Source organism: Rhinoderma darwinii, chromosome 3 (assembly GCF_050947455.1).
Source record: "Rhinoderma darwinii isolate aRhiDar2 chromosome 3, aRhiDar2.hap1, whole genome shotgun sequence".
NCBI classification, from domain to species: Eukaryota; Metazoa; Chordata; class Amphibia; order Anura; family Rhinodermatidae; genus Rhinoderma; species Rhinoderma darwinii.
Window position 1 is genome coordinate 152,158,523 of NC_134689.1, and position 15,281 is coordinate 152,173,803.

Consider the following 15,281-nt stretch of genomic DNA (forward strand, 5'->3'; position numbering starts at 1 on the left):
TGACTGCTGCAGTCAATCAAAGGCTGCAGCGGTCACATGGATTACAGCGTCATCCCAGGAGGCCGGGCTGCACTCAGAAGAGAGGGACGCATCGCTAGGACTATGGCTGGGGTAAGTATAAACTATTTTTTTTTTTATTGCTGAAGGTTTTTCGCAGTGGACATGCCGTCCGAAAAACTGCACCACAATTTGATGTGTTTTTTATGGACGTAATTCCCTGTGTGTTCCATGGCGGATACGCTGTGTAGTTTTATGCAGCGTACCCGCCTAGTGTGTTCCTACTCTTACAGAGGAAATGGGGAGCTACAGGCTGCTAGAAGGTGAGGAAGTTGTCACGTTCACTTAAGTTGCATGTATTCACATGTACTACTGATTTATGAAAAAAACACACACACATATTTATATATATATATTGCCAGGTATTCTTAACGTTTATTGTATAGTAATATATCATTGTTTTGCATAAAAAATAAAATAGAACATATTTGTGTGATAAATGCATTCATATATTGATGACGGCACTTCTTTTCATTCTTGTAAACAGAAACTAGTATAATAAAACTCTTCAATTTAAAACTTTTTTATGGAAACATTACTTTGTTGACACCCCCCGGCGTCTGGTGAGAACTCCCTAATCATGCAGCTTTTATTTCATTTTTGTAAATGCCATAGAAATAAATATTGAGAATTTAACCTTGCCAACATTTGAGCTTTCATTTCCTTCCTTCCACTGTTTCTTTGGTCTTCCATTGTCTTTTGAATGTACACACATACTACACACTATAGTGTGTCCATTATGTACTATAAAGTTATATAAGACACCAAAACACTGTGCGTTATCAGCATCGTTTACATAGGAAAAAAGGACTAAATAGAGCACATAAAAAAAATACACTTAGATTTTATTTTGTTCAGGGAGCCCAGATATGAGGTCGTGTTTTTTTTACAGGCTCTTTGTTATTTTATAGAATAGTAATAGTACTTTTTGCTGAATTCACTAACTTTACCTTGTTGTGACTATTTAAATGAAAGTCTTAAAAAGAAATAACGGTTGTATAAGAGAGGCAGAACATGACTGCAGCTATACTGTATGGAAAATAATGAATGTACAGTGAGTATAATATTCTCGGAAATAATTCAGAAAATGCAAAATCCAGAGAATGCCTATTAAATGTCACACTTTGATAAGAACACTTTGCTTTGTTTTTACAATTCAGTCTTTCCGGGAGGGTCTAAAGAACTACTTCTTTCAGCACCACCTGACTCTTCTGGTATGAAGTTTAACGATGCAGAGTTTATACAGTATCTTTTACCAGTAGGACGTGGACCATCATCAAAGATGTGACCAAGATGAGCACCGCACTAAAATGAGAAAAACATAAAAAATTGGTTCTTGGTAACTGAATGAACATCTTTTACCAGACTTAAAATACAATACGCAACTGTCCATGCCTGGTCCTATAGTTCCTTGACTTCTTCTATATGTCGAACCCAATGTTTTCACCTACAGTCATGTACGGTAGTCATTGAAAATATGTAATTTTCTTGGTCTATGGATTTTAGTATAGCAATGAAATGAAATGTTTTCCATGGCTCTAAGAGCTTTGTTGAACACTCAATAATAAATACAATATTAAGAACAGTAATGCACAATGCTTCTAAATACATATACCTTATGTTTTATTATAGAAAGTGATGTTTTTTTCTGAACAGACTAAAATACTGCACATCAGGATCAACCTTCGGCACTCCAGCTGTTATAAAACCTACAACTTCCAGCATGCCCTGCCAGCTGAACCCTTTATTATTCCAGCCAAGGGCTGTCAAGGCATGCTGGGAATTGTAGTTTTACAACAGTAGGAGTGCCTAAGGTTGCTAACCCCTGCTGTGCATGTTTTGTGTTCTGAAATCAGTGATTAATTGTCAATAAGATTATTTTATGTAAAATATACATATATTATATACAGTACAGATCTAGTTCTCAAATAGCAGAAGAATGGTTATTTCTGAGCCATGAAGCATATAATAATTTGTAGGGAAAGATTTCTAACAAATTCTAAAGCTTCTAAGGCTCTGTTCACACTTGGGTTCAACCGACAAGCTGTAAAGTGCATATATAGAGAATCCCTGTAATGGAAGCTTAATGGGATTTTACCACTAGAGACATTTATAGCATATTGATCAACTCTTTGGTCAATAGGAGATGCAGAAATAGCAGAGTACTCTCAGGTGGCTGTCTCCATATCTCCCATTTACCACAATGGCGCTTTATCGTGCATGTGTAGATACTGATCGAGCATCCTACTCTCCGGATCGTTTGGGGACCTAATGGTCAGACTCTCCAATGATTTAATATTTATGGAAAATTAATATGAAATAAATGTCTCGAACTAAATGGTAGTTTCAAGCAGACAAGAATAAAGAAAAAAAGAACAATAATTCAAGTTTAATGTGATGTAAATATAATAGTTAGTGGCCCTACAGTACTAAAAAGATACTGACCTGACTACAGCTTGTTTCTACTCTGTGCATCCCATATGAAAAATCATCAGTAAGCGTTATTGCTTCTGGGTTGACAATATCATAAAATGAAGGCCATCCTGCATACAATAAAAACACAGAAGTGTGAAACATGCAATACAGTAATTAAATAGTATGTATATTTACCATCATCTTTTCATTTATTTTTATTAGGTCAAACAATAAGGACAATACTGGATGAGCAATACTATATAACATATAACTAAGAACTGTACAAAATAAAGCAGGGTAAAAAGAAGGCACATGGAGGGCAGCAGCATTTTCCCTACAATTGTTGAAAGATGTAGCTTCAGTGAACTAGAGTAAATATTATCACATAGTGGAAGGGAGTGTTCAGCCGACTAAGCAAGAATAGAAAAATAATTGAAAAGATACTATAGGGAGCCAAGTGGTAAACTAATAAGACGGAAAAGCCAGAATGTACAGGTGGTGCAGGGAATAACACAGTAAAGAAGTAAAGGTGGTATGTGATAACCCCGCTTGGAGCACAGAGAACGTATGATTTTTCCTTTTTCAGCAATTTGTTAGTTGATCTTTATCCCACTTTCAGTTATTTGTTTTTAGCGTCATTATAGGGACTCACTGATAAGGACCCAGACAAGGTGGGATGGGATCTCAATCCTTAATGAGGTGTACTCAGAGTCCTGAGCATCCTGCCTCATAGAAAAATATGGGTTTAACCAATAAGCTGCTACCAGTGGCATATCTAAGGTAGGTATTCTTGTACTCAGAAACCTCCCTGTTGGGAGATGGAACCGCAAAGCCAAATTCTTTCTGCCTCGAGTCTCCACTAGGGGGACCACTGTGTATAAAGAGCCATACCACTAGTATTGAATTCAATGGGAGCTGCATAAATCCTAATGCTAGGAGCTGCCCCAGTGGTGGCTGCTGGTAGACAGAATTTTATCAATTAAACTTTAATTGATGAAACTCTGTCTACCAGTAGCCACCACTAGAGGGAGCTACTAGTATTAGGATTTATGCAGCTCCCATTGAATTCAATAAAGGAAACCTGTCAGTAATTATTAAAAGAAACTTGTCAGTGAGTTCAGGCGGCCCTATCTGAGTGTACAATAATTTAGTGACAGGAACGCTGAGCTTAGGGAGATTTATATTTTTATACAGAGCTGCGTGATTCAAAAGTTATTAGATCTTAAACCCTGGCATGGTCTTAGTGTAAAACGCCAGCGACTGGAACATGTGTCCGATGGATGTCTCCGGTCTGCTCTTCCTCTTCTTGCTCCCTGTGATTGACAGATCCCTTTCTATTTGTGTTTAGGAAATGTGAGTTGATATTGCATGTTACCACTTTGGGCACGTATATTCCCAGTGACAAAACATAAAATGTCTTCGCTATAAACCTTTGTGCTTGGAAGTAACATTTGCGATATACACAGTATAGCAGTCTTTATAAAGAATAATATATGTTATTTGAACAAGAATATCGTTCCCCTTCAATAAATGTTTTCTGTAACTCCCTATGTTAAGCACAAATACTCTAAACATGACAGATTCTATTCCTTTCCCATGGTTCTTACATTTCAGTTTATTGTAAACAACATAAAGATTATGCAATGATAAGAAGTTCAGCATTCCAAAATGTCAAACTAACTATATATACATGGATGGCGAGTCAATGCCTTTCTTTATCAGCTATTGGGTACACACGTGTTCAGACGTATACCATTATTTTGTTGGACAGAATAATTATATCAAAAGTCTTCTCTAGTAAAACTAACCTTCAGTTCAGTCCATTTAAATATTATATTAGTTGCCGCAATGTTTGGCTAAAATTGTAGTGTCAGTCATATCGAAGATCTCTGTGACTTCAAACGTGGCATAGAATGCCACCTCTGCCACGAGTCAGTTTGTTAATTTTCTGATGTGCTAGATCTGCCCGGATCAACTGTAAGGGCTATTATTGTGAAGTGGGTGCATCTAGGAATAACAACAAATCAGCCTCCATTCAGTAAACCACATAAACTCACAGAAAAGGGCACCCAAGTGTTAAAGCATGAGGCCCGTAAAAATCGCCTATCTTCTGTCACTCACTACAAAGATCCACACTGCCTCTGGAAGTGACAAAAACAAGAACTGTGAATTAGCAGCTTCATGAAATGGGTTTCCATGGTTGAGCAGTTGCACACAAGCCTAAGATTACGAAGCGCAATGCCAAGCGCCGGATAAAGCGGTGTACAGTATGCCACCACTGGACTCTGGAGCAATGGAAACGTGTTATATGGAGTGATGAATCACATTTACTATCTAGCAGTCTGATGAATGAATCTGGGATTGGCGTATGCCAACAGAACGCTACCTACTAGAATACATAATGCCTACGGTAAAATTTGATGGAGAAGGGATAATGGTCTAGGGCTGTTCTTCAGGGGTTGGCCTAAGCCCTGTAGTTCCAGTGAAGAGAAATCTTAAATGGGTTTTCAGAGTTATTTAAAAAATTGGCCATGGTAGGGATGCAAAAAAAAAAAACCGTCATCACTCCAGCTATGCCTGAAATGCCATGATGTGATGAGTTTGGTGTGGAGGAACTTGAGTGGCAAGCACAGTCTTGGTTTTCACCCTATCAAACACCTTTGGGATGAGTTGGAAGGCTGATTAGATGCTGTTATAGCCACAAAAGTGGGCATTTATATCAAATAATAAAGCCTGCACAAGAATGTTCACTTTCTCTTTGTTTATGGTCTAAAGCAGATCCTACTATAGCTGGGACCAGGATGTTGCAATTACAGTCACCTAGTTTGTAGCTGAACCTTAGTCTTCTGGTCACCTGGTCAGCTACCTGCATACAAGTATAACAAGACTCTTTTCTGCACACCAAGGTACGGATTCCCTCCTAACAGCCTTTATGTGCCCATATCGTACAGTTGGCCATACAAATTAGATAAAAATTATCTGAACCTGAAGATTTTAGGGCAGGGGGTCATCACCGCTGATCTTATATGTATGGGGCTTCACAATTTTCCTCCGACAACAAATGTCAGGAGAACAATGGAGGGGATGTTGGATTTCAACATGCCGATCCTTTGTCCCCGAAGGAGATAAACCACTGCCAGAGGGGTCTGGCAGTGGCTTGTTTCCTTCCTATTAAAATAGGGATGCATGCTCGGCTGGGCATTTATGCTGGACTCTTGAGAAATAGCATAGTGTTTTATTGGGGCACCCTGAAGAACAGCTCTATGGGAAATTTTAAAAAAATAACGATAAATATATCTTAAAGGATTTTCTGTTATAATTATAGAATGAAATACAATTATAACTGATGGCATATTCCTAAGTTCTGCCATCATTGTGTGATCAGTGTGTTTCACTAGCTACAGCACTACTCTTGACCATCCGCTGTGCCTGGTTTTAAACACTATCTAGGAAATATACTGCACTCCGATGTTAGGTGGTGCTCGAGTAGGACTCTACTCCTTAGTGTAACGTCCGTGGTCGCTGACCACGAACTCCTCCCATCCTGTCGATGCCCTTCTCTCCAGAGATGTCTGCACATGCGGCCGTCCTGTTCCGCAGCCACCACTCTGGTGCGCTCGCAAGCTCAGTACAGCCTTAAGGAGCCAGAGCGCACACATGTGGGTCCAAGTACCCAATGTGGCAGTAAGCTCAGGCCATAGACCCCGCTAGTCAATCCAAGACCATGATGACGTCACAAGAGATGCAGGCAGATATGCTAGACCTCCGGTCTCGACAGGACCGACGCCTCCAGGCATTGAATATTATTGCACATCGGCTGGATGTGCAAGCTGCTGTTCCTCCTACTACACCTCCTGGCAGTACAGATCCCCAGAATACACCTCCTGGCAGTGCTGATCCCTGATTTTTTTTTTGCCGCTACCTCACCAATATGATGGAGACGCGAAGACGTGGATTTTTGAACCAGTGTCAGATCCACTTTAGCCTGTATGCAAGGGCATTTTCGACAGATGGCGCAAGGGTCGCTTTCATCGTCTCTCTCCTCACTGGCAGGGTCCTTGCATGGACGAACCCTATCTGGGAAAGACAAGGACCAGAGGCCCATGACTTCCAGGGGTTCCCACGGACATTTCGCATGGTGTTTGAGGAGCCTGGACGAGTCTCGTTTGCAGCCGCCTCCTTGCTGAACCTACGCCAGGGAGACACTTCCGTGGGCGAGTACGCCATCCATTTCCACACTCTGGTGGAAGAATTGTTGTGGAACAATGAGGCCCTGGTGGCTACATTCTGGCAGGGACTGTCTCCTGAAATTAAGGATGAGCTTGCCGCCCCGAGATCTTCAGTCTACCCTGGATGACCTCATTCTTCTGGCCGCCCGGATTGATATAAGGATCTGAGAATGGTTCCAAGAGGCTCGCCGGGAGGGTGGACTCCCTAGTCCGGTTCCTACTTTGCAGCAGCCCCTGCTGTCCTCATCAGCTGTTCCTCCAAAGGAGTCTTTGAAGATGGACCATTTCAAGCTGTCTACCCTGGAGAGACATCACTTTGGAACTCTGTCTGTATTGCCATTGTAATGTCCGTGGCTGCGGGCTGTCAGCTCCAACATCCCCCTAACAGCCACAGCCACGTCTCGGCAAGCGCTGGCCCCAGCGCTCGCGTCCACTCACCTCTGCCAGATCACGTTGGGTGCACGCCCGTGCCCGCTCTTAAAGTGGCAGCGCGTGAACCGGACCTCATGGACGGACTTTACCCGTGAGTACCCTGGACTATAAGAGGGGTCCAGCCCCCTAGTTCTATGCCTGAGCGTTGTTGTGTTCCCTATAGTTTTTCTTTGTGATGGCCTCCTAGTGTGTGTTTCCTGTTCGAGTCCCTGTCCCTGTACCTATACCTGTTTCCAGTTCCTGTTCCTAGCAATCCATACCTTCCTGGTCTAGCACCGAGCTGTGCCAAAGTCGTGCCGTGCTGCATCCACGTCTGACCTGCTTCACCTCGCCTGACGTCCGCCTGCTACCTAAGTCCCAGCCGAGCCTGCCCATCTGCTGTCTGAGCTGCCACAGGTACCTATAGAACTATAGACATTCACCTGCTCCCTGTTGGCCAGCTGCCTTACCGCCAAGGCAGTACGGCCCAGTGGGTCCACAGACCCTTCGTGACAGCCATCTTGTGCGTCTGTGCCCCCAAAAGCCCCAGAGCCTAGGGTTGGTTGGAGAGTCAACCCTGGGTGAAGAGGGTCTTTCTTCTAAATTGTCCATTCCCTTGACCATAATGTCCGGCGAGAGAACGCACCGTTCGCTGCTTATATGGACTCTGGATCCGCAGCTAACTTCATTTGGAGAGACCTGGTGGATCTTCTCCAGTTGCCCACAACCCCTCTGGAGAGGCCTTTGATGGTTGCATCTGTGAATGGACTACCTCTGCCAGACCCGGTTGTAGCTGTGACCATGCCGCTGAGGCTCCAAGTGGGAGCCCCCCATTCCGAGCTCCTCTCGTTCTTTGTCCTGGCTAAGGCCGTCAACCCTGTGCTGCTGGGCCTGCCCTGGCTCCGACTACATGCCCCAGTCCTGGACTGGAATTCTGGAGAGGTTCTCCAGTGGGGTCCCGTGTGTCTCAACTGTGTGTCTCAACTGCTGCCTGGTACAGGTTCATCCGGCTCAGCCTCCTCGGCCTCAGTCCTTGGCAGGATTGCCTTGTCATTATTCTGCATTCTCAGATGTCTTCAGCAAGAAAGTGGCGGAGACGCTGCCCCCACACCGGGCGTATGTCTGTCCTATCGAGCTGATTCCTGGTGCACCCCGTCCCCGTGGTAGGGTATATCCTCTCTCCTTGTCAGAGACTCAGTCCATGTCCGCCTATGTTGAGGAGAACTTGGAGACGGGCTTCATACGGAAGTCTTCCTCCTTGGCAGGAGCCGGGTTCTTCTTTGTCAAGAAAAAGGATGGTTCTCTGCGTCCTTGCATTGACTACCGTGGTCTCAACCAGATCACGGTAAAAAATAGATATCCGTTGCCATTGATTTCTGAACTGTTTGATCGTATACGAGGAGCCAAGATTTTTTCTAAGCTAGACCTGTGTGGGGCTTACAACCTAATCCGGATTCGCCGGGGTGACGAATGGAAGACTGCATTTAACACCCGTGATGTACACTATGAATATCTAGTAATGCCCTTCGGCCTGTGTAATGCTCCCGACGTCTTCCAAGAGTTTGTTAATGACATCTTCCGTGACCTCCTCTATGATTGCGTTGTGGTCTATCTTGATGACATCTTGATTTTTTCTCCAGATCCAATGACTCATCAGAGACATGTCCGTCAAGTTTTGCTGCAGTTAAGGGAGAATTGCCTGTACGCCAAGTTGGAGAAGTGCGTGTTTGAGAAAGATGCTCTACCCTTCCTGGGCTACATCATCTCGGATCAAGGCCTCAAGATGGATCCTGAGAAGATAAAGGCCGTCCTGGAATGGCCACGCCCTCAAGGCCTGAGGTCCATACAACGCTTCCTGGGATTCGCTAATTTCTACAGACAGTTCATTCCAAACTTCTCCTCACTGTGATCTCCTATCTCTACCCTCACCAAGAAAGGCATGAACGCCAAGGTGTGGACTCCTGAGGCGGAACCCGCATTTAATAGCTTGAAGAGTGCCTTCACGTCAGCCTCTATCCTCCATCATCCAGATGTATCTTGGCAATTCTCGTTGGAGGTTGACGCCTCCTCTGTAGGTGCTGGTGCACTCCTGTTCCAGAGAGGTTCCAAGGGCAAGACTATGGTATGTGTCTATTACTCTAAACTCTTCTCCCTCCCGCAGAACGCAACTACTCGATTTGGGATCGGGAGTTACTGGCCATCAAATTGGCTCTGGAGGAGTGGAGACATCTACTAGAGGGCACAGTTCATCCCATCTTGATATTCACAGACCAAAAGAACCTCACCTATCTCCAAACTGCCCAACGACTGAATCCTCGTCAGGCCAGGTGGTCGCTGTTCTTTGCCTGGTTCCAGTTTGAGCTCCACTACCGTCAGGCCGACAAGAATGTGAGGGCCGATGCCGTGGCCAGGTCGTTCGAGACAGAGGATACTATGGAGTCTCCACAGAATATCATTGATCCATCCTTCATCATCCCTGTCAACCCACTGCAAGTTAGAGACATTCCCCCGGGGAAGACTTTTGTGCATCCAGCAGACAGAAGAAGAATCCTCCGCTGGGGACACAGTTCCAAACTGGCAGGTCACGCGGGTGCCCGTAAGACCTGAGACCTGATTGCTCATCAGTTCTGGTGGCCCACGCTGCCCAAAGACATCACGGACTTTGTCTCGTCCTGCAAGGTGTGTGCAGCAAATAAAGTTGCCCACTCCAAACCGGCTTGCCTGCTCCAGCCGCTGCCTGTGCCTGATGCCCCCTGGCAACATATTGCTATGGACTTTGTCACGGAAAGTAAGAGGAAGAACCTTTTATTTAGTAGATTGGAGGGGGTATGGTCCAGAAGTGAGGTCCTGGGAGCCAGAGGAGAATCTCAATGCTCCTACCCTCATTAAGAAGTTTCTCCCTCGTTCTGGTCCCAAGAGAAGGGGGCGTAAGAGGGGGATACTGTAACGTCCGTGGTCGCTGACCACGAACTCCTCCCATCCTGTTGACGCCCTTCTCTCCAGAGATTTTGCACATGCGGCCGTCCTGTTCCACAGCCAGTACTCGGGTGCGCTCGTGAGCTCAGTCCAGCCTTAAGGAGCCAGAGCGCACACATGTGTAAGATTGAGCTGATTGCTCCCAGATCACCCTGGACTACAGAAGGGCCCTGCCCCTCCCTGCATTGCCTGAGCTTTGTTGTCATTACCCTAGTCTGTCTTTGCAAATGGTCTCCTAAGTGTTTTCCAGTTCCCAGTGTAACCTGTATCCCGTGCTATTCTGGTCCAAGTGCCGTATTGAGTTTGGAGTCGTGCTGCGCTGAGTACCATGCCTGTCCTGCTACACCACGCCTGGTGCCTGCCTGCGGCCTAGTCCCAGCCGAGCCTGTCTTGCTACTGTCTGAGCTACCACAGGTACACCTATACGAACTATAGACTGTGACCTGTGTCCTGTTGGCCAGCTGCCATACAGTTAAGGCGGTACGGCCCAGTGGGTCCACGTACCCAACGTGACACTTAGCTGTATAAACACAAGAACTCAGCACTCAGATATGTGGTGAAATAACTTGTAATCTTTATTATGCAATCCACTTATATGAAAGTTTTCGGCCAAAATAGGCCTTCATCAGATAATTCTATACAAAACAGAAGAAAATATAATAGTATAACATCATCTTGTCACATTATAATTTTATAAAGACAAAGAGCAAAAAGCTGCTCTTTGTCTTTATAAAATTATAATGAGATATAAAGATGATGTTATACTATTATATTTTCTTCTGTTCTGTTTTGTATAGAATTATCCAATGAAGGCCTAATTTAGCCAAAAACGTTAATATAAGTGGATTGCATAATAAAGATTACAAGCTATTTCACCACATACCCGAGTGCCAAGTTTTTGTGGTTTTAAACACTAGACACATGGATGGAAGCAGTGTTGAGTCTGATATAACTCGGAAGGAGCCTTCATCTGCTTATATCCTGGGGATAAGTCATCAATACAGAACCCCTTTAAGGAGACAGGAGTAACAGGTCACAAAATGCTGCTATAGGCAGTGCCGCCCTAAGGTGTTGCCAATACTGAAATGTCTAAAACTAAAGTCAACCACATTGATTGCTATAAAAGAACATTGCAATGATGTTTTACAGTATTCTATTTTAACCTGTATTTCATCTCATTTTAAAGAGGCTCTGTCAACACATTATAAGTGCCCTATCTCCTACATACCGATAATTGCCCTGTGTAAACAGGGGAACGATCAGCAGCTGAACGAGTAAATGCTCGATCATCTGCAGGTCGTATCGTTTAAAAAAAACGGCCCATCGGAACAGAACGTAGGTTTTCTCATTGAAATCAATGGGCAGATATTTGGAGGCGTTCTGCTTCCGATTTTTCAGCCGTTTTTCAGCCGTTTGAACATACCCTAAGGGTATGTGCACATACAAAATAAAAAACGTCTCAAAATACGGAGCTGTTTTCAAGGGAAAACAGCTCCTGATTTTCAAAGGTTTTTTTTAATCAAAGTCGCGTTTTTCGTGGCGTTTTTAACGGCCGTTTTTGGACCGGTTATTCTATAGAGTCTATAAAAAAACAGCTCCAAAAACGGCTGAAGAAATGACATGCACTTCTTTTTCGCGGCTGTTTTTTTACGCGGCCATTTTTCCTTCAGAACAGAATGCCGTTTTTCCCATTGAAATCAATGGCCAGATGTTTGGAGGCATTCTGCTTCCGATTTTTCGGCTGTTTGTCGGGCGTTTACGGCCGTGTGAACATACCCTTATAGTGAACTATAGAAGTAATTCTTAGGATTAGTCACAAACAAATCCAGTAGGAGGCACTCATGATTCTAAATTCCAAATGGCAGCAGTCTGTAAACATGTAATGAAAAGGTTAAAATGTTTAAGAAAGTTTCTGAATGAAATTACTCTAGCTAAAATGAAAGAGATCAATTTCCTTTAAAAACAGGAGTCAATCCGTGACCTTTCTCCCCAGGTATTTTACACACAGCCATACAAAAACATCCATTTGCACAGCACAGTAACTGGTTCAAGAAGCCAGCTAAAACTACAAAGACAAGGAACTCCAGTGAAGCAAATCCTTGGGGGAATAGAGGAATTCAATGACTCACGATCCGAAAATCCCCAGTAACACTCAAAAGACAAATGCAGTGAAGGTCCACCACCACAACTGGACTGATATGAAGAAAAGTGACTATAGACACATAGTGTATTTTGACTCTAATTTGAATTATGATGACACTAGATCAAGTATTTTTTATACTTAGTACTTTTTATTTTATATGATGCACATATGGCATAGGGTAGCGGAATATAACATATCCTCAATATGACAATCATTCCTACATTGTATCTTATTTGTTAACAATAACTTATTGTAAATATTTATTCTATAAATTATTAAAATTAACCCCTTAATGACCAGCCTATTTTGGACCTTAAAGAGGCTCTGTCACCAGATTTTGCAACCCCTATCTGCTATTGCAGCAGATCGGCGCTGCAATGTAGATTACAATAACGTTTTTATTTTTAAAAAACGAGCATTTTTGGCCAAGTTATGACCATTTTTGTAGTTATGCAAATGAGGCTTGCAAAAGTCCAAGTGGGTGTGTTTAAAAGTAAAAGTCCAAGTGGGCGTGTATTATGTGCGTACATCGGGGCGTTTTTAATACTTTTACTAGCTGGGCGCTCTGATGAGAAGTATCATCCACTTCTCTTCAGAACGCCCAGCTTCTGACAGTGCAGATCTGTGACGTCACTCACAGGTCCTGCATCGTGTCGGCCACATCGGCACCAGAGGCTACAGTTGATTCTGCAGCAGCATCAGCGTTTGCAGGTAAGTCGATCTTACCTGCAAACGCTGATGCTGCTGCAGAATCAACTGTAGCCTCTGGTGCCGATGTGGCCGACACGATGCAGGACCTGTGAGTGACGTCACAGATCTGCACTGTCAGAAGCTGGGCGTTCTGAAGAGAAGTGGATGATACTTCTCATCAGAGCGCCCAGCTAGTAAAAGTATTAAAAACGCCCCAATGTACGCACATAATACACGCCCACTTGGACTTTTACTTTTAAACACACCCACTTGGACTTTTGCAAGCCTCATTTGCATAAATACAAAAATGGCCATAACTTGGCCAAAAATGCTCGTTTTTAAAAAATAAAAACGTTACTGTAATCTACATTGCAGCGCCTATCTGCTGCAATAGCAGATAGGGGTTGCAAAATCTGGTGACAGAGCCTCTTTAATGACCAAGCTATTTTTTACGTTTTTCAATCGTCGCATTCCAAGAGCTATAACTCTTTCATTTTTGCGTCGACATAGCTGTATAAGGTCTTGTTTTTTGCGGGACAAGTTGTATTTTTTAATAGCACCATTTTTAGGTACATATTATTTATTGATTAACTTTTATTAACTTTTTTTTTGGGGGGGAATAGAAAAAAATCTGAAATTTTGCCACTCTTTTTTGCGTCCTAAATCTACGTCGTTTACCGTGTGGTATAAATAACACAATAACTTTATTCAGCGGGTTGTTACGATTGCAACGATACCAAATTTGTATAGTTTTTGTATGTTTTACTACTTTTACACAGTAAAAACGCATTTTTTTCAAAATTATTTGTTTTTGTGTCTCCATATTTGAAGAGCCGTAACGTTTTTATTTTTTCGCCGATGCAGTTGTATGAGGGATTTTTTTTTGCGGGAAGACTTGTAGTTTTTATTGGTACCATTTTGGAGTAGATGCGACTTTTTGATCACTTTTTATCACATTTTTTAAAGTCAGTATTCACAGAAAACAGCAATTTTTCCATAGTTTTTTATTATTTTTTTTACGGCGTTCACCATGCGGGTTAAATAATGTAATAGATTTATAGTCGGGGTCGTTACGGACACGGCGATACCAAATATGTGTAACTTTTTAACTTTATTTAGTTTTTTTAATAGTAAAGCATTGTGTAAGGGGAAAAGCTGGGTTTTTCATTTTTTTTTACTTTTTTTTTTTAATTAACTTTATTAAACTTTTTTTTTACTTTTTTACTAGTCCCATTAGGGGACTATAATATGCGATTCTGCGATCGCATTTATAATACACTGCAATACTTTTGTATTGCAGTGTATTATGCCTGTCCGTTTAAAACGGACAGGCATCTGCTAGGTCATGCCAGAGGCATGACCTAGCAGGCATACACTACAGGCAGACCTGGGGGCCTTTATTAGGCCCCCGGCTGCCATCGCAGACACAGACACTCGGCGATCGTATCGCCGGGTGTCGGTGGGGGAGAGAGGGAGCTCCCTCCCTCTCTCCAAAACCAATCAGATGAGGTGCTCGCTATTGAGCACCGCATCTGAGGGGTTAAACGTGTGAGATCGATACTAATATCGATCTCACACGACAGAGCAGGGACGCTCCCAGCCCTCAGCTGCCTCTAGCAGCTGAGAGCAGGGAGATTTGACAGCTCCCTGCTCTGTAAATTTATTCCGATGCCGCGACGTAAAAAGTCTATGGCATCGGAATAAGGCCCGTTAGTGACCGACGTAGAAACACGATGGGCCGGTCACTAACGGGTTAAAGAAAGACCATAAAAAACACAGGCGTCTATTTACAAATTTTGTGTATTAAAGTAAAGGCCCTTTTACACTGGGCGATTATCGTGAAGATGAGCGTTCATATAACGCTCGTTACCGATAATTGCCTTGTGTAAACGGGAACGATCAGCAGCTGAACGAGTAAATTCTCGATCATCTGCAGGTCGTATCGTTTTAAAAAACTAAAAGATTATCGTTGTCGGCAGCACAGGGAGACGCGCTGCCGACATGACAATAAGGGTATGTGCACACACACTAATTACGTCCGTAATTGACGGACGTATTTCGGCCGCAAGTAGTGGACCGAACACAGTGCAGGGAGCCGGGCTCCTAGCATCATACTTATGTACGATGCTAGGAGTCCCTGCCTCTCCGTGGAACTACTGTCCCGTACTGAAAACATGATTACAGTACGGGACAGTTGTCCTGCAGAGAGGCAGGGACTCCTAGCATCGTATATAACTATGATGCTAGGAGCCCGGCTCCCTGCACTGTGTTCGGTCCGGTACTTGCAGCCGAAATACGTCCGTCAATTACGGACGTAATTAGTGTGTGTGCACATACCCTAATAGATGAGGACGAGCGAT

General features: G+C 43.4%; 1 protein-coding gene across 5 annotated transcripts in view; it reads right to left on the bottom strand.

The window, feature by feature from the left end:
• Positions 1-881: 881 nt before the first annotated feature.
• The window catches only part of MSRB3 (methionine sulfoxide reductase B3), a 173,287-nt gene continuing 158,887 nt past the window's right edge, over positions 882-15,281 (bottom strand). For all 5 annotated transcript variants that reach the window (XM_075855003.1, XM_075855004.1, XM_075855005.1 and 2 more), the window contains 2 exons: positions 2,503-2,600; positions 882-1,362 (listed from right to left, as the gene is read on the bottom strand). In XM_075855003.1, the coding sequence (XP_075711118.1) occupies positions 1,207-1,362; positions 2,503-2,600 (254 nt within the window). In that variant the 3' untranslated portion in view covers positions 882-1,206. The remainder of the gene's footprint in view (positions 1,363-2,502; positions 2,601-15,281) is intronic.